Source organism: Pogona vitticeps, chromosome 4 (genome assembly GCF_051106095.1).
Source record: "Pogona vitticeps strain Pit_001003342236 chromosome 4, PviZW2.1, whole genome shotgun sequence".
NCBI lineage: Eukaryota > Metazoa > Chordata > Lepidosauria > Squamata > Agamidae > Pogona > Pogona vitticeps.
The window spans coordinates 234,959,436-234,979,992 of NC_135786.1; the positions used below are offsets into that span (position 1 = coordinate 234,959,436).

General features: G+C 41.3%; 1 protein-coding gene across 4 annotated transcripts in view; it reads right to left on the minus strand.

Annotated features, from left to right (window-relative positions):
• The window catches only part of SLC45A4 (solute carrier family 45 member 4), a 157,999-nt gene that overhangs the window by 32,381 nt on the left and 105,061 nt on the right, over positions 1-20,557 (minus strand). For all 4 annotated transcript variants that reach the window (XM_072999399.2, XM_072999400.2, XM_072999398.2 and 1 more), the window contains one exon: positions 15,586-16,240. In XM_072999399.2, the coding sequence (XP_072855500.1) occupies positions 15,586-15,826 (241 nt within the window). In that variant the 5' untranslated portion in view covers positions 15,827-16,240. The remainder of the gene's footprint in view (positions 1-15,585; positions 16,241-20,557) is intronic.

Consider the following 20,557-nt stretch of genomic DNA (forward strand, 5'->3'; position numbering starts at 1 on the left):
GCAGGGCGCCAAAACGCTGCGGGCGGCCATTTTCTGCACCCGGCAGCCATTTTGGAACCGCCGATCAGCTGTTTTCTAAACATCGCAATGCGAAGATCGGTAAGCGAAACGCTTACCAATCATCACAATGTGGTGTTTAGCCTTTCTAAACATCGCAATGCGATCGCATTAGCGATCGCAAAAAATGTGTCGCTATGCGGATTTGTCGTTAAACTGTGTGCTCGTTAAGCGAGGCACCACTGTATTAGCTACTTTAGCAGAGTGGTGAAATCCAGCTTTTCCTCTTTAACATGGCCATTTTCCCTGAGGCGCATCTGGCCTAAGCATCTGGGCGTCTTCTGCCTTTTTGATATCATTCGTGCTCCTCCCTGTGACAAACCCAGACCTACTGGGATATGCCACAGTTTCACTAAGCTGCCACCAACCATTCCCTATAAGAAGTCACACAGACCAGGGATGGATTTTTAACAAATAAAAGAACAAGGTTTATTAAATAACACACAGGGAAAAATAAAATGATCAAATGAATAAGATACAGTAACATGGCTTAGTCTCAATCATACATACACACAGTTTGGTTCACACAGAACACTTAACTTGAAGCACAGACCCTGAACCTATCAGTTCTGGCTAACCATACAGACACCTGAACCTATCAGGTTGGTACTGACTGACACACAGTAGTACCCTGTCTGACACACAGACTCCCACTCAAGCTTCTTCTTCCCAGCTTCTCCTCCAGCTTCTTCACACACGCTCCACATATATATACAGTACAGCCCCTCCTCCTGATGTCCCGCCTTCCACTCCCCATAGGATGGAACTTTCCCTCCAAACCCATGACAGACAGGTAACATCAGTGCTGTATGTAACACTCCCTACGGTCTTATTACACTAACTCCGCCTAATCCTATGTGCTGCCCTTCAGTGGCAGATAAATAAGCATCACCATGGCGACAATTAAAAAATGACGAAGAAATTACCTGAGGGAAAGCTTTCTGCCATATAGCAAACTAGGAAGGATAAAAAGATTGCTACCGTATAACTCAAAAATGGAACTGGCAAATAATTTGCTGAAAGTTAATTTGTTGCCAAAATTTGCTGGTGATCAGTCTCAAATTTGTCATCTTAATCATTAAAATCCCAAATGATGCTATCAGAATGTTTCCTGTTAACACTTTACGATCACTTTTTGGGAACTCTATGTGGCATTTTTAAGCCTGATTACTTAAATTAATCAATGCATCAACTAATGCATTACATTTCTTAATATTTTAATGTATATTTCTGTTTACTACTGAAGTATTAGCACAGCCACTAATGTTTCCTAGCCGACAGTGAAGATTTAACAGTTTTTTTGTAAACTGCAGGGAAAGCCTCTGACATAAAGTCTCTGGATTTGTCAACTGATTATGAAACACAATCTTTATGATCCTTCCTGTAGGCGTTAGATTAACTGGCTGACAATGGGGACAAACGCTCTACAGCTAACCCTCAATGTTTTCTATCCATGTTGGGCTTCTGGGGGTGCTTTACCAACCTGTCCAACATACAAAGCCATTCACCCAAATTCTTTGTCTTTCAACGGAAACGCATTTGCTGATTTACCCATACCAAGCATTCCGACAGATCCATCCATCTCTTTAGCCCCCAACTCTCAGTCTGAAATGAGGACTTCCTAAAATAATGTCTACTAAGCTTCTAAAAAGGGGAAATACATACCACCCTTTGATGTCCCTGGGCTTTATAGAAGCTAATGCTTCCTGTAGTTCTAGCACGATACACAAATCCCATTTAGCTCAAAACTGTGGGCTTCATTCTGTGCGTGGTTGGCAATTTAGCCAATCAGCTCTGGGAAACCTCTACATAGTATGTTGGTTGTTAACTCGAAAGCTTACTTATGAATGGAGGGCCATATGTGCTTTGGGCCTTAAAAGGGCTATTGTGCCAACAAGCACTTCATTCAACTCACAAAAGAGATGAATGTTATTATGCAATAAAATAGCGTTGGCTAGAGTTCACTGGCAGCTCCTCCCTCCACGACCTCCCCCCAGTTATTATTTGACAACGGGGGAAAAATACTGTAATGTTTTATCTTTTTCCTTTTTAAATGGAGTAGCAGCTCAAATGTGATGAAACCTCTCTTTCTGAAATGTCACGGTTTCTGCACAAAATCAGGCCAGTTTGTAAGCACAAAATGGGCTAGTTAACATAGATGGTATATATATAGGACGATGTATATAAAAATGTTCCCTTCCTATGACATCAGGATTTTTTTAAGCCCCACATCTCTCACCTGGGACTGTGAGATGTAACAAAGTAATGTAGGTCACTGTGCTATATAAGAAGCGGGAAGAAAAGATTTCCTGTTAACAGGAAAACCACTTAGGTTTATTTCTTAAAAGCATTGTCTTAGTTTTTTTTTTTACCCAAGAGAGACAGAAATGAACTGGAAGATATCCCTTTTAACACTATCGATTTAAAATATGAAAACGGCAGGAGTTTAATAGAACAAAACAGGAAAATACAGAAAATGTCAAATTGGCCAAGAAACTTTCACCTTTAATATAAACAGGAATAAACCTGATAGTTGAGGAGCTCAAAAGCACAAATATAAAAAGTCCAGATAAGAATAACAATTTATTGTCATTGCAGGTGCAACGAAACCACCAAAGTGCATTACTCATTCAGCTAAAACCCCATGTAAACTCCTTACAAAAATTCAACATAATACAACGGCAACAAAATACATTCAACATGGAACCCTACAATAAAGTCAGATTAAATCTTAACTGAATTTAGCAAAGTCGCCGCCCTTGGATAAAAACTGTTTTTAAATCTATTTGTCCTTGTTTTAATAGATCTATATCATCCTCCTGATGGCAGTGGTTCAAGCAAAGAGTGGTTGGAGGTGTCCTTTCTAATAGTTTGTGCTTTTTCAAAGACAGCGGGACCTGTACAGTTCCTCCAAGATGGGGTGGGGACACTCAACAATCTTCTATGCTATATCAATCACCCTCTGGAGCTATTTTCTCTGGGCCACTGTACAACCCGTGGACCACGTGCACATACGATACAACAATAGATTTTCACGACACTCCAAGTCATGTTTTCCTCAATACGGAAACCCAAAAAATGAAAAACCCTCACCCTTTCTACCCAGTCTCCACTAATGAATAATGGTGGAATATCCATCCCCTTCTTCCTATAATCTATTACAAGCTCCTTAGTTTTTGAAGTATTCAGAAGCATGTTATTCTCGTGAAATGATTTAATCAATCGTTCCATCTCGTTCCTATAAGCAGACTCATTCTCATCGAAGAGCCCCACTACTGTGGTATCATCTGCGAACTTAACGATGGTATGGCTGTTATAAGTAGAAATACAATCATATGTATATAGAGGGTAAAGAGCAGTAGACTCAGGACACAGCCTTGTGGTGAACCCATACTAAGGCCGAGAACCATAGATGTATATTGACCTATTCTAACCCTCTGACTGCGTTCAGACAAAAAACCGTCTATCCACATACAACTGGAATATGGAAGTCCCAAGTACCTTAGTTTAACCACCAGCCTCTGAGGGAGGATGGTATTAAATGCCAAGCTGAAGTCAGATGAACCTGACTAGCCCCCATTTAAACAGGAAAAGAAAAATCTAGCAGAGCTGTTGACGGGCTCTGAGAAGGAAAACTGCCTGCCTTCTCCAAAAGGTTAAGAAACTACATCACTACTTGTTTTAAAAATGTTTCCCATGATACATGTTTTACAATTAGTCTCAAGTAATTTTTGTTTGGAAAGGTGGTCTGGGAATGTAAATTCAGCCCATATACATAACAGAACAAGAGATCTTTAAACACCAGTACAAGCTCAGTTAGATCTAATAAAGATGAGAGCAGCCTCCAGAGGCCACATGTATCCATTCTTTGACTTTGGAGGTCCACTGTCTAATTTTTTTCTTATAAAAATGTTTTTTTAATTAAAACATTCTCTCGCACCATCTAGTGGCCAAGAGGTTCTTCATCAAAGAATAGTAAAAAGACAGGTTCACTTAAAACACTCAGGAGCTCACATTAACACACATTGAAATATAGCAGTCAGTCTTTAAGGCAGTGGTCAGGGAACAGGGGTAAATTACCCCAAATGGGGTAAAAATGAAAATCCTGGGGGTAATGAGGATGAGCAGAGCCCTAATATTGATGCTCTCATATCCAAGATGAAGCAACATCATTTCTCCAAAATCTGAAGTTTTCAAGTACCAAGTTGAAGCTTTCAAAGTAATTTTGAATAGATTCAATAAGATTTTGAATTCAAATAATGTATGATTTCCTTTCAAATCAAGGGCGTATATAATTTTTTTTGGGGGGGGGCGTAAAAGGTAAAAAAGTTCCCTGATCCCTGCTTTAAGGGGTCACAACGTTTTTGTCTTCCTAATATTTTTTAATGTTTCAGCCCAATACAAAACGTTGTGATGTTTTGTATTGGCAATGGCTGGAACTCCCACTGTATTTATGTCTAAGCAGCAGATGACTAACTGAACATCATCTATGCGAGTCTAAATGATCCTCATCCTCATGCAGTTCTGGCTCCTTGTGGACTGTTCATCATCATCATCATCATCATCATCATCATCATCATCCATGGCTATACTGTCTCTGAAGCAGAATGAGGGACAGGGCTGACATAAACATGCCCCATGGTAGAGCAGTACGACAACGGAACCAATGACCTTGTGAGATGGTGGTTGATGGACAACCTTCTTTGATTTGGATTCCTGCACTTAGTAGGGAGTTGGAATCGATGGCCTTATAGGCCCCTTCCAACTCAGTGATTCTATAATTCTGTGATAAGCCTGGCATGCACATGGAAGGCAGCGCAATCAAGCACAGCAGCAATTTAGTGGTTACAGACAATCACATATGGATCTTTGTTGTCTGCAGTAAGGAAATGACAGACTTGGTGACAACAAGGTTGAATAGTTAAAGCTGGCACTGACTCTTACAGTCTGAAGTACTTTCCACTGTTAAGTTAGCAAACTCAAGAGTTTATATGAGGAATAAGAGAACATGGTTGCTCTGAACACTGTGTACAGCTTCCTTAATCCTTTATGGGCTAATGGTTGAAGTTATGCATCCAGGTAACTTCACGAGCCTGACAAAGACCTGCTGCATGGCATCACAAATGAGCAAAGTTAATACTGGTGTTTAATCCACATCAAGAATGGAGAACGTAATGGTTAACAGCTTAAGTGCACGCATGCACACACACACACATTTTTCCACAGTCTACGGACCGTCACACAATGTTTGAAAACTCATTTTAGCTCAAGCCTTGCAAAAGAAGCATAATACTTCTCTTAATCTAATTAACTGGTGGAAAATTCCACCGCCTTCAGTTATTTCCTAACAGCCAATTGCTCAGGTATGTCAACTGCTTTTTGTACCACTTAATGATGGAGGGGGCTGTAGAATAAGTAATCTCCAAGTGTTTAATGATTACACCCGAGTTCTCCTTACTCCATTTTCCAACGAACACTCTATCTCCTCAGTGCTATGTTTTGCCGGTAGTGCACATGCACACATAACATACCGCATAGGCTGAGACTCTGACATTTATCCAACTGAAGGATGAATTCAGTTCCAACCTAACCTTCTAACCTATAAAGCCTTAAACGGCTTGGGGGGGTCCAAGCTATCTCAAAGACCGTTATCTCTCATTATGAACTGGCTTGGGTTTTAAGATCATCAGGGGAGGCCTTCCTCTCAATCCTTTCTCTTAACAGGCAAGCTTTCCCTCAATGACTGGCTGCCTGAATGATTTTTTTAATGGACTGTTGTATCTCACTGCTTTGAATGTCATTTATGCTTTTTAATATGTATTCGCTTGATCCTTTTTAGTAACTGTATTCTTACTGTTGTTAGCTTTTAATGATGTAAGTGCTCTGGGTCCTTTTTAAGGAGAAAAGCAGGATAAAAGATATTTTTAAACAAGCAAACATTAATGAATTGATGGTTGTTGTGGGTTTTTCGGGCTCTTTGGCCGTGTCCTAAGCCCGAAAAAACCACAACCACCATCAGATCCTGGCCATGAAAGCCTTCGGGAATGCATTAATGAATTACCTGCATAGATTCTGGCATGGCAAGTACTTAGGGCTACATAAACACTTTTCATTAGAAAGGACAGAGCCAGCAGTTCACAACAGCCACTTCAAACACGTGAAGCCCCGGATCCAGCTTTCCTCCAGGACGCTGAGGTTCCTACAGTGAGCAGGGGAAATGCCTTTGCTTAACATACGCTGGTGAGCCAACTGCATCTCTTTTTGGAAACAGTCAATCTGGTCATGGTCTCACTTCTCAAAGTGAGATCACTGTCTTCAAAAAGCATCCACATTCAGCTGGTTTACAATGCAGCCCCACAAGCTTTTAACTTACTGGAAACCAGTTCTGGCCCAGACTGCTGGTTATGGCTTTAGAATAGTCAAGCCACATGTAATAGGGTAGTGGTTCATTTTCTCCCACTCTCACAACCAGAAATGTGTGGACAGAATCCCATGATTCATGTATATCCTGGCAAGTGGAGTAGTGGGCTATATCCATGAAAGTTCATGCCAAAGGAAACATGCTAGTCTTTAAGTTGTCCCAAAACTCTCTGTCATTTCTGATTGCCCTAATTTTCCTATTTCACTCTAAGTTTACTGCTGATGTTTCAAACGATTTTATTATGGATTTCACACACACTGCCTTGATTGCTTCTTTTATGAGGGGAAAGAGAGAAACAGAAATCTCTAATAAATGAACGAGACCGCAGGGACCAAATTTTCCCGCCACTGCCCAGAATTCACATTTGAGTATCAAAGCAATTAACTCTCCAGGGTAGACCATTTTTAATTGTCTTGCATTATGCCTCCCCCAGAAAACCTGAATTTATATAGCTTAGGCTGAGTGAGAACCAGCTGTGCTATAGTTACCCTGTCATGGAATACAGAAACAGCTTTTGAACCAAAGTAAGTAAAAGTCTGAAAGCCACCTGTGGGCATAACAGGATAGGACTGATGGGACCTGGGTTTGAATCCCTAGGTTTGTGCCACTCAGCCACAAAAACTCACAGCTGGGTGGGATGGCACTGGTAAAACCGCTCCTTAAATATCTGAAAACCTCTTAGGGTTGTTGTTAAGTCAGATGCAGCTTGACAGCACGTAACGAGTACAGGTTTACATTTAAAAATAAAGGCCACCACAGACACTCAATTCTCAGAACACAGACCTAGATAGGGCAAGTAAGGGACCACTAGCTGATGTTGTAAGTCAATAACTGAACAATCCTTCAAGTTTCAAAGGAGAGAATAGAGGGTGTCTTCAAAAATAAGAGATGGCAGTTGATCATCTAGTTCTCAGCTGTGCTAAGGAGGTTAGCACCTCTTAATGTTTCTTCTAATGCGAAAGCAAAGTACAGGACCTAAAGTGACCGCTTCTTATCCTTGTTTGCAAATACAGCAAAATAAAATGTACTAAACCAAGCATAGCTGAAGAGGATTAAGCAGCATTTTTTAAAAAAAAAGTTGGATTCCTTCCATTTGAGAAGGAATGTCTTACTTCTCTCTCATAACTATTTTGTAAATGAGTATCCACAAGAAATAGACACAGGCAACAGTGAAGAAAAGATTGCAGTGGTCTTTTCTTCATACATAGATTGCAGCACTCTAAACCGACAGGAGACAGAGACACACACTCTATCCTTCCAGAAACCCTCCTTAATCCCAGGAGCATGGAACGACACAGAAAGAGGCTTTGATTCCCCAGCAAGAACTTATACTGTACCTCCTTGAGAAATTCACCAAATGTCTGAGAACCAGCAGTACATCTCAGTGTCCTGTGTATGAAACTAGGCATAAAAGTTTGTGCTACAATCTGGGTGACTCTGACTTAAGACTCAATTTAAATCCTGATTTTTAAATGTAAAGACTCGTTCTTGCTAGCAGTTATAATATCTGCAACCTGATAAAGACTTCATATTTAGAATAATAACCTGTCAGATGAGTTAAACAACTATAACAAAACTGATTTTAAATTTAAAAGGTTAATCACTCATATGTGGAGAACTACGTAAATTGTTTTATTTAACTAAAACAATAACATTATATCACATTCATATTCTTGTATTTGCTTAAACATCAATGATTATTAACTGACGTGGTTAAACAAAATATATTTTTAAAAAGCAAACTATCTTTCAAACGATCTTACAATACAGTAGGAACTCCCATCTGCAGGATCAGAATCCACCGATTCATTTATCCTCTGCCTGAAAATACTAAATATTCCTCCCCCCAAAATACATATTTACATGTATTTACCAGAACTGGCTCCACTAAAGATATCCAGAGATATGCAGCATTTGCTACATCCTCATTTTTCAGCATCTCTAGGGAGGCCTCCGACTTATTCCCGATGGATACCATGGTCCTACAGTAATATGTCCACTGTCTGTACATAATTTGCAGAAGAACAATGGAATTAAGGTCTTTTCTTGAACTTTATTTTATACAATTTATTTTATACAATTTTTACTGTGAAAAAGTGCATATTATCTCACCTAGGATAACTTGAATTAATTGAATTAGTTTGCAAAAAATGCAACTACTGCATGAATTTACAGCCACATAACTAAACTCAATTTCATGCCGAATAACCTTTCAACTACAATATATTCTTCAATAGATTTTTCCTCCAGAAACCATTTCATTAAAAGAAATATGATTTATTTTTTAAAAAATAATTTAAATTTAAAAATCTATTTTAAAAAAACCCATCGATTTTAATTCACCCCGGCTATGACAAATCTGTAAGTCCTAAAGGTGCCCCCAAAATTTCTAAGTTGCTTTAGTAAGAACAAACTAATATAGTTACCCCTTTGGAAACTGCTACCTATTTGGCGGGCCTGATTCATTTATGCTACATGGTCCTGTGCAGAAGGTAGATTTGAAACTACTGCCAGTTCTCTGAGTGACATTTGATTCCACCATAAGAAGTCAAGAACAAACTACCCCGCCCCCCAGTAAAGTATACTCCAGAAATAAAGAGTTCTTGGAGGTAACCATGAATAGTTTTTAGGTGTGGATGGACTTTAGACTCTGTCTGATTCTGCTATGCAAAACAAGTCCATGAGCTCATAAATTTAATCCAAAGGTGATGCCTTTGGCATCATTCCAAGGCTGCCCTCTGACCTTCTCTGCTTTAACTGGGAAGTGGGAGGGGAACAGATCAGGAAATCAAGTTATACAAGAAAAACCTACCTGCCACAAAAAGGGTTGCCGTGCTGCTAAGGGTTGGATAGGATTACACATTTTAGCTACTGATCTGGGGAAAACCCTAACAGAAGGGTAATGCAGTACAGTGGTGCCTCGCTTAGCGATGTTCATCCGTGCAGCAAAAATCACTGCTATACGATTTCATCGCGAAGCGATTTTAAAAAGCCCAAAGAAACACATTAAAACACGTTTAATGCGTTCCTATGGGCTTAAAAACTCACCTTATGCGAAAATCCTCCATAGGGGCGGCCATTTTCGGTGCCTCTAAAGCGAGACAAAACAGTGGGCGGCCATTTTGGAACCGCCAATCAGCTGTGCGAAAATGGGGCCTTTGGGATGATCGCGGGGGAGCGCTCCCCTGCGATCATCCCAAAGCGAATTTTCCCCATAGGGGCCATCGCAAAGCGACCGCTCTTGCGATGGCAAAAAGTCCATCGCAAAGCAATTTCGTTGTAAAACGGAGCAATCGCTATGCGGGCACCACTGTATTCTGGTCGGAATAATTCATACAGAGGAACAGCCACAAGGTAGAGCCTGTTTTGGAAACAGCCCTCTACAGAGCGGTTCAGCCTAGGGCAGGAGTTGTCATCAATGCAACAAGCACACTCAACCAGGTGCCGCTAAGAAATCCTCGCCATCTCTGGTGAGGATTACATATTTGTTTGAACCATCCTATTTAACACAGCAAGGAGCAGGGATGGCTGAAGTCAGTCAAGCCACCCCAACTAACCTCACTCGAGGGACAAAGATGCATTCAGAGGCTGATGTGCTGGATGCGCTTCCTCGCGAACATATATAAATGGAGCTGCCTCTTAATTTCCAAGGTGGATTTGGGATGGTTTCTTTCTTTCTACCCTGTTTCCCTGAAAATAAGACCTAACCTGAAAATAAGCCCTAGTATGATTTTTCAGGATGCTCGTCATATAAGCCCTAACCCAAAAATAAGCCCTAGTTAAGTTGAAAGCCCACCCTCCACCTTTGTGCAGCAACCAGAAGAAGATGACATGACTGTCTTTGAATAAATGTAGATTGCTGTACATGAAAAAAAAAGACATCCCCTGGAAATAAACCCTAATGCGTTTTTGGAGCAAAAATAAATATAGGACCTTGTCTTATTTTCGAGGAAACAGGGTAAAGACACAAGGGGTAAAGAAAAGCAAGGGGAAATGTAGAGGGAAGCCCTAACACTGAGATCACCAAAGAGAAGGCCGAAAGCCACTTGTAGCTTTTTCCATTTTGTCCCGCACTTTTCTCAAGGACAATCCTGGATTAGCAGGCAATTAGATATTTAGGAACTGCAGACTCTTAAAAATAGCAGCACACCTCACAGCTTGGGACTTGTGGACATCAGAAAGCCTGCTTTCCGTGTTGGAACTATCAAAAGTTTCAGCTCATTATCAGAAGAGGAGGGGTCGCTGGAAGCCGCGGACAGGAGCTGTGGGGGGGGGGACCTGGTTCTGGAACTGCAGGACAGGCCCTCCCAAGAAGGTGCACTACCCACTCCCTCTCTCCTGGTCTTTAGTTGAGTGTGTCAAGCCAGTTTCTTCAGGAACTCTTTAGGGAAATACAAGCTACTGGCTATACAGTATATTTATTCTGAAAGCTGCTTCAGGGAAGCCAATGACGTGACTGGATATTATTTTGTTATTTAGTAATTAAGTTGTGTCCGACTCTTTCTGACCCCATGGACCAGAGCATGCCAGGCCCTCCTGTCTTCCACTGCCTCCCGGAGTTGGGTCAAATTCATGTTGGTCTCTTCGGTGACACTGTCCAACCATCTCGTCCTCTGTCGTCCCCTTATCCTCTTGCCTTCACACTTTCCCAACATCAGGGTTTTTTCCAGGGAGTCTTCTCTTCTCATGAGATGGCCAAAGGATTGGAGTCTCAGCTTCAGGATCTGTCCTTCCAGTGAGCTGGATATTATTACTGCTCCCTTTATACTGCTTTGTTTTTATTATTGTTTTCACTTTGCTATGAGTCAGTGAACTGCCTTGAGTCTTCCGTTGAGGAAAACATTTCAGTCGATTGAGATTCAATTTTTCCCTCCCCTCCCAAGTTCTCCACTCGCATGGAGAGAGGCTTATGGAAGTAAACTAAGCAGAAGACGGCTTAGTTTGCTGGTGCAGAAGAGCTTAGCACCCCCCCCTCTGTTCAGAGCTCACTTCCTTGATTCAACAGCCAAACAGGGTTCCCTTGAGGTCTGTATACCATTTGGATTGCATCAAATGGAATTTTGCCAAACAACTCAACACTAGCCTGCTCCAAAAATCCCATCTAATTGTACCCTAAGAAAGCCAATGAGTATTTGAGAGAGAGAGAGAAAGTGATCATAAGAACATAGGAAGAGCCCTGCTGGATCAGGCCAAAGGCCCCTCTGGTCCAGCTTCCGATCTCTCACAGTGGCCCCACCGGATGCCTCTGGGAGCACATGAGACCACTAGAGACCTGTCTCCTGATATCACTCCCCTGCATCTGGCATTTGGAGGTCCCTTCCTTTTAAGAGCCTGGATCAGAAGAATCTGACAATCTGGATGCTCTCCAGATGTTCTTACTTGTTCTTCATGTGTGTGGTAGGTAAATACACATATGCACAATGCCTTTAATCACAGACTCAGAAAGACACAGCAGGGTGACAGGGTTCAGGCTGTCTGGGGTCAAGAATGTTAGGGAAGCTTATGCCTTTCACTGTCATACTTTGAAGCTATCAAGTGCTGGGAGACAGCAGTATCCCAGTTGGTATTTTGTGTAGCAATATCTACTACATGTAGTGATCTGTGCTCAGTGTCAGTTTGACTCAACAGAACAAACTCCCAAGGTTGGCCGTGACTTTTACAGGGGACAGTCCTCTATTTGAAAGGTTGCTGCAGGAGATCCCTATTTTTGAAGTTTTCCCCTTTTTTCAAGAGTTGACAAGTCAAAGTTCAAAGATAAAAGAGCCATAAGGAGTAAGACTGGGGACCATGAAGCTGCCCATGTACGCCAAGCAGACTTAGAGATCACACAGGTCCCCTGGTTGGTCTTCCCCACTCATGCACGTGAGTAGACATGCTATAATTCTTCTTAATTCATAAGGATCAATTGGAATTTTGCAAACATAAATATTAACTAGTATATACAAAAGGTGTCATTTTTGATGACATAGTTGTCTTTTTTTAAAAAATAATGTGAAGGTGTTCACCATAAATAAGACCATTTACCTTGCCAATGTTAGAACAGCGACATGTACTTTCTTGACTGGACAAGTCCTTCTGTAATTTGATTTCAATACAGGCAACCCAAGTTTTCAGACAAGTTTGAGCTAGGTTAAGCTCGTCAAGAGTGCTTTAGCACTATGGGGTGGTACATACGTTGAAATAACAACATAATCAGGGCCAAAGGAGGTATTACGGATTTCCAAACAGAATTAATACACAAGAAACCCCACATGCTTTTGTATTTCACAACCTGAGCGTTTTACTGAAGGCAACCTTTCACAAGCTGGGTTGACTATTAATCTCCATATGGTTTGATGAGTTTTAAATTATATAGCCAAAGCAGCTGGAACTTTCATTTAGCCTGGACAATCAAGTTTGAGATCTGCAGCTAATTAAGAGACTATGGACTGGTGTGTATTTGTAGTCTTTTTCAATTCAGATACATTTTTTAAATTCTCCCAGTCCTGGATGCTACAGGTAGTCTTCAAGGTTAACATTACTTGCATTGACATCCTTGTCTTAATTTGAATGTGACGACTGGTTCACATGTCCCCACGGACTTATGCTGAGGGCTCAAAATGGAATACATCTTCATCATAACGCTCTTTGAGAATACACAAGGTGCAGCCACTTGAGCAAGGCCACACAAGACAATGCCTTACATCTCTTGCTCAGGCACATGTGAACACAGGGCCATCCACCACAAGACTCACTCACCCTCAAAAAAAACTAAAATAAAATTAAGTTTTGCCCACTTACTCCACTAGCAGAGTTCTATTAGTTGAGATGTCAAAGGGAAGGGCCATCTAAAGTCTAGTACTAAATGTTACACAGACTGCACACAAACCAACTGTGCACATAACAAGCATCCCGAAAAGGCAGATATCCACTATCGACCAAATAATGCAGTTTTCAGGAACCAAATGAGTGTTGGAGTACTTTGGCCTTGGAGAATCAGTTCAATGGGTGTTTAAAAGCATGGCGAGTCAGTGACATTTGAAAAAATAGCTGAGATGCCTTGCATGAACTGGGGTTTACAGTGACCTAGAACAAACCTGAAAGTCAGCTGGAATGGCTGAACATTTTGTGATAAAGATAAGGGTCACTTGAGCAGAAGCCTATGAATCAGTCCCATGTGTTTTTGAAAGAGCCCTGTTTCAATCTTCACAACAGCACTACCATTTCTTGCCTATCCCCATCGGTGAAGACAGTAAAATTTCACTGAGCAGAATGCAAGGTATACGGTATTGCCAGGTATTGGGCTTACACCCAGTAACACAGAGCAGGATGAAACCAAAGGCTGAGGCAGTCACAAATTTAAGGTTATGAAGCATTATCAAAGAAAAATAGCAGCTACTTTGCGAAAAAGGATAAAAGAGTTAAAAATAAGGAGGGAGACACAGAAAGGAGAAAAGTCAGTGAAAACAATTATTAACCAACGCAAGGCGTTACTACTGGCATCAGCAAAGCTGGGTCTCTTATCACAATTCTTCCTAAATTAGTTACATTTAACAGATGGTGTTAAATGCATAACCAAATTTGTTAATGCATAACGGGACTTGTGGACAGGAAAGGAACTTTTTTTCTCCCTACCTTCTACACCAATTTAGCAGAATAAGGACCCTTCACTTTGAAACTAAACTTTGCTAACCCATCTTTTTATCTCAGGGCCAACCTGTACAGATCTCCATACCACGCCCTGCTGGTTCTGTATGTCTAGCTTCCAGAGCTGTGGCAAGTGGATCGAACTGGGCTTGACGGGTGCATGATACTACTTCCCATGACAACACTTCTCTGCAGCCCAGCTGTGAGAGGAAACCACTCACCCAGCCTGCACGGTTCCAAGTTGGATGTGGGCTTTCAGCAATTAACTTGTTACTGGGAAGGGGGATTTAAACTGATTGGTGGCGTTAAAATATTGCTGATATAATTTTACGTATGTTTTCAATTCAGCCTTTAACACTGAAATTGTTTAGAGCAGTGTTCCCCAACTTTGGGCCTCCAGATGTTCTTGGACTACAACTCCCAGAAATCCTGGCCAGCAGAGAGGGTGGTGAAGGCTTCTGTGAGTTGTAGTCCAAGAACATCTGGAGGCCCAAGGTTGGGGATCACTGGTTTAGAGTACCATCTAGCTGTTAACGAAATAAGAGTAAGCCGATTAAATGAATGGGACCTGTTAAGTTGACATTTAAGTTAGTTCCAATGACTCAAGACAAGGTTTACTATAGTTGGGACTAACAACTGGATCTGGCCCATTTGCCCTATTTACATATGCCAGTATTTATACCTGTGATGATGAGCTAGCTGCCTTGTACCCTTATGCTGGGGGCAAGATCAGGCATGAGCCATATAAAGAGCAGACTTTGTGCTCTGGTAAAGACCATAAAAGTGGCAACTGCATTACTGTGGTGTATATGCAATAGCCTTTCGACAGTAAAAGAATAACAAACTTAGTATCTGCAGCAAGATTCATTATAGCTAAAATGGGGAACTAAAGCATGAATTTCAATTAAATGAATGGAATAAGGAAGCATGGAACACTGTCATTAATGATAAACTAACTTGTGAAGTTTAAAAAGGGTTTGATAAACAAAAGTATCTTTAGATATATTTGTAGAGTTTTGACTTCCGTGTTAAAAAAAAATTATCCCTGTTTTTTTCCCGAAAAAATAGGAATTTTACATCTCTATGTACTATCAAAATAATTAATGCAGTTTTGAAAGGGAGCATCATAATATAAATGTAACATGTCTTCAAATAGTCCCAATGGAGGGGGGGGCACTTCGTGTATGCGTATATATGACCTTCTTTAAAGCAAAGCAAAGCGTTTTGCTTATATACTGCCCACATGGGTGAGCTCACTGGTGGCCGGTGTCCCCATGTGTGTGGTTGGCGGGCCGTGTGTGCGAGTGGGGTGGGTGGGTGGAGAGTGTGTGTGTGTGTGTGTGTGGGGGAAGATATGTCTCCGTCACCCAGTCCTGCCCTGAGACCAACCCCTTATTGCCCATCTAATCTTCCACAGGGACCAGGATGGAAAGCAAAGGCAACTGACTGTGGTAATATGTACACAACAAAGACTTACTTACCAATCTGTAGCAATACAGGTGTGACCAAAGCTGTCTCCATGGCATAACAAAATTCTCTGCCAAACATGATAGCACCATGCATCACCCAGAGACGTACAGGTATCCGGTCTATAGATCCTTCACTTATAGTCTCTTCTTTACTCTCATTCTCATTTTCCGGTTTTTGGAGCTGTACCACAGGTAGCTCTTGAACTTGCATAGATTCCGAATCAGCATTCTGGGGAGCCATTTTCATTACCATAAAAATATATATATTTATATTTATTATTATTATATATCTATAAATAACACTATCATCTCTAACGATAAGTTACGATGTCTTCTCTTTCTGATGGCGTTGCGTTCGTTGTGCAAGCAGTATTTGTAATTCCCCTCGTTACGAACAGGTTTCGTCATCAATTTCTTGTGCAGGCGTTGAAACATTCAGAAGAAAAAGCTTTTTGGTAGGAAATTGGAACTCAACATATGGCTTGCTGGCTTGCTTTTTTTTGTTTACTGTGAATTAAAGTTAAAAATCCATAATTGCCATTCAGTTAATACCAGTTTCATAATTATCATTGAAGAGTTGCTGAAGTTGTTTTTCTTGCTACACAAAGTTGGAAAGGTGACACAAAGAGCTGCTTCACTGGTAATCCCCATCGAGTGGCTGATTAATCTGGAAACAAAGAAAAGGAGTAAGTCACAGATCACCAGGTTGGTTTGAGATCCCCACACCTTTTCCACTCTCTTCAATTCATTGATGGAAGGCTCGCCTCCAGAAGAGGCTCAGGTCACCCAATCTAAATTATTTTTAATAGCATGTAACTCATCAGCTGCATTAAATTTACATTTAAAAATAGCCTCTCCATTTCAAGAAAAAAAATGCTTTAGAGAGATTTGGAACAAAAGAAACAGTTTTTGTAGGTACCACCAAACTAAGTTTAACAAAAGCTAATATCTGCTGGGAAATGAATGAGCTAGAGGTGAAAGGCATAGACAGAGAAGCTAATGCGCTGTGACCCATGTTTATTCATAGATTCGATCATATGAATTAGTTACCATTGTTAAAAGACTTTTGTTACTATTATTTTAATGTATATAATGGAATTGGTTACGTATTTATTTTTATCTCCCCTGTATTGCACACTACGTTATATAAAGTACTTTATAATGACCTGTGTATGTCATGACAAACACATGTTCGAGAAATGAAAGTGGGTGCAGCGCTTGCCACATGCCCACTAAATGACCGGAGGCAAGCATCTCTTCACACTACAGGGTTACCACCGTAAGTAGCATTAAAGCATCAGTGAATCCATGTGGTCCATGTTAATTAGCTTTTATATAATTTCATACCAACATAGCCTATAAGGCTGTTTCCATGGTTGTTTCTGACCTAGGGACTGCCCAGATCAAGATATGTGACTATATGCAGGGAATATACAGTATGCCCATCTAGAAAGTTCAACGGCACCTTCTCTATCGCATAGTCAACCTAGTCAACAATGAGGAATAATGGGAGTTGAACTTCAACCCCATCCAGAGATTCCACCTCTTCCCTGTTTTGGCCACTGGGAAATGGGTTGAGACAGATGAAACCAACAGTGATATGAAAGTTCAGTTCTCTTACTCAGGCAGTGCTCAGTTACAGTCCATAGCACAATACTAGCTGTCTTCAACCTGTGTAACGGACAGGCTGTCCTTTACAACAATAATGCTCATGATAAGGCAGTGATACAAATGGAATTGATTGAATCAAGGGTGCTTCTCAGAGCTGAAATTCACTTATTAGTATGATTTTAAAGGAAACTAAATGGCCCCTTTAATTTAATAAAGCCCTGATTTTAAAAGATGAGAAGCCACTGGCAATGGTGCGGCTAAAAAATATTGTAAATAATAAATAAGACTGTTTTAAAGTGGCCAGTTCATGGGCCTCTGTTCATCTCGCGTGCCTTAATTAACATGCCATCTATGGGGAGCTAGATTCTATACAGGTGTGGGGCTGAAGCAAGACAGATTGGGAGCCAATTTCATCTTTCAATTTACTGTTCCCACCCCACTCCCCTTACTTTGTGGAGGCAAATATCAGAAATTCAGTATGTGGAATGTTAAATGTATACATTGTGGTTCCGAACTTTGGGTAACCCAGGTGGCCTTGGCCTGAAACTCCCATAAATCCTGGACAAGCACAGTTGGTGGTGAAGGCTTCTGGGAAGTGCAGTCCAAGAACAACTGAGGACCCAAGGTTGGGAACCACTGCACAACAGAGATCAACTTTTTTGTTTATCTTGACAGATTCCACAATAGTAAATTCAACATTATAAAATAAGGTGTAATTTTGAGTCCAAAACATGTGCAAGCAGACTTCCTTGTTCTTGATTTTCTTTGCTGTTTAAGTTCAGCATCAGCCTCCTTGAAACCAAGATATCAGCAAGGCAAATGAAACATACAGTTGCATAATGATGGCTGGAATTGCTTAGAAGGTGGGAGAGAGGATACTTAATTGGGAAGCAACGATAATACACAATGAAGGCGGCACAGCTGTACAATAACTGTTCAGGCAGGTCATCAATACTGAATGAACTGCTAATGTGAGTGTTATATTAAGGCCACAGAACTCTCACACACTTTCAGATGGAAATCTCCTTGTACAGAGGCAAGTTGCAGAGGTGACATCGCCTTCGTTGAAATATGACCATCATTTCTCATGCATGCAAAATACCTAATTCTTTGTCCTTTGAGTATGGATCTAGTCTAAGAGTTGGCATGTTTCCAAGCGCCAGCCACTCTGACCCAGTTTTCAACAGAAATTACACTGTGGGATTCATCTCTTGAAATTAGGAATCTTCTCCTTGAACCAAACAATTATGCCAATTAAGAAATGATGCATCTCACATTGTAAGGTTTTACATCTCATGCGCTGTTTCTCTTTTTGCAGGCAAACTAGCAGCTAGTGTTGTATTTCTAATCCAATACTTTAGCTTATTTTAACCCACTTGGCACAGAAGACCTTGTCCTTATTATGCACGGGCAGCCTCCTGGAGATAACTTTAGGGACAGCCAAGATTGCATACCTAACAAGGTCAAGATGTTTCTCCTGGAACAGAAGACCCCCAGATCACATGAACTGACTTCTACAATTTCCTCAGGCTTGATGGGGATGATAGGGAAGGCTGAGGTTTGGGAAACAAAACTCATGAAACTGCATGGAAATAATCTTGGAACTGCAGAGCTAGAAGGGACCCTATAGATCACCAGGTCCACACCCTGTCAAGGAGGTACTGTGGGAAACTGAACTGTCAACCTATCTCCAAGACAGTGTCTCCCTTTATCAGCCAGCTCGGGTGTTAAGATCATAAGGAGAAGCCTTTCTCTTGGTCCCATCACCTTCACAGATACGTTTAGTGGGGACACAGGAGGGGGCCTTCTCTGTCGCTGCTCCCAGACTTTGGAACTCCCTCCCAAAGAAGGGCAGACTGGCCCCATCTTTGCTGTTCTTCTGATAACAAGCAAAGACCTTTCTCTTCAGGCAAATTTTTCCTCAATGACTGCCTACATGAGTGACTGGCCACATGGCCGGTTACATGACTAACCTTTAGATCAGGGGTGTCCAACCTTTCACCTTGCCCGGGCCACATTAAAAGATGAAAATTTGGTTTGGGCCGCACATAAATTTGATTTGGGCTGCATGCGGAGGCAGCCCTAGCCGTTCTCTGCAGCCCCGCTCCAAGCGTGCTTACTGGCAGCTGTGATCTCAGACAGCAGAGGCTGCCAGCTTCGACTCTGGTGGTTTTATGGGGCCGGGAGGGGGTCCACTTATTGACGGGGATGGCGCAATGCAGTCACGCAGCCCCCCTCTCCCCTCCCCTCCCCTCCCCTCCCCTCCCCTCCCCTCCCCTCCCGCTCCTTCCTTCCTTCCTTCCTTCCTTCTCTCCCCTCCTACCATTATGACGTGCCCCGGTCGCATTCCGGCCGCAAGTGCCGGCAGTGTAACTTGAACCTTTGGAATTTCTTAAAAAATATAATATTGCACTGGGCCACATTACGAGCTGACCTGGGCCGCCTGCAGCCCACGGGCTGCGGGTTGGACAAGCCTGCTTTAGATGGATTGTTATGCATTACTTCTCCGACTGGGTCTTCAGTGCTACTTGTGTTTACTATCTCTCAGAGGGTTATTCCTTAACATTTGAATATTTATTGCTTTTGCTTTAATATTGTCTTTTAATTATCTAAGCTGCCTCTTTATACTCATTGTTCTTAACTTTAAATATTGTCTTTTAATGGGGCAAACCACCATTGTATACTGGTTGCTTTCAGCTTTAAATACTGTATTGCCTTTCAATGGTGTAAGCCACCTTGGGTCCTTTTCAATGGGAAATAAGGGGTAAAAATATTTTAAATAAATAGTAGATTAGCCTCTGGCTCCACAACCAGATGGCTAAGCCACTGAGCTCTCCAGCAGCTCATAGGTGCATTTCTTTGGAACCTAATCCACATTGTATCAAGTTATCTTTTGAAATGCACTGTAAGGACACTACTCTCTCTGATAAAACCATACCAATATCACTAGATTAAGAGGATATGCACATCTACAGATCCTAACATTGTTCCTTAATAGTCATTATCCTTATTGCAGGTATGGTTACAACTAATTATTTGGAAAAAAAGAGGAAAACATCTCCATTAAAGCTAATAGCGAAAACCAGGATATCAATTTTTCCCCCAATTTTTGGAGCAGAACTGCCGTTGCAGAAACTGGAGGGTGAGAAAAATGCATCACCTTTAATGAAACAAGAGATACAAAAAGCTGCAAAGGACAGAACCAATTTATACCACCTTAGTTTTTAAAACTGCTAACAGACAAAATATGTGCCCAATGAAAATAAATTCACCAAACTTCTAAACTTCAAGAATACATGAATATTGCAATTTCGCCCAACACCTATCCAAATCTCAGGGGACTGACGCAAGGCCACTTAGAAAAATTCCAATG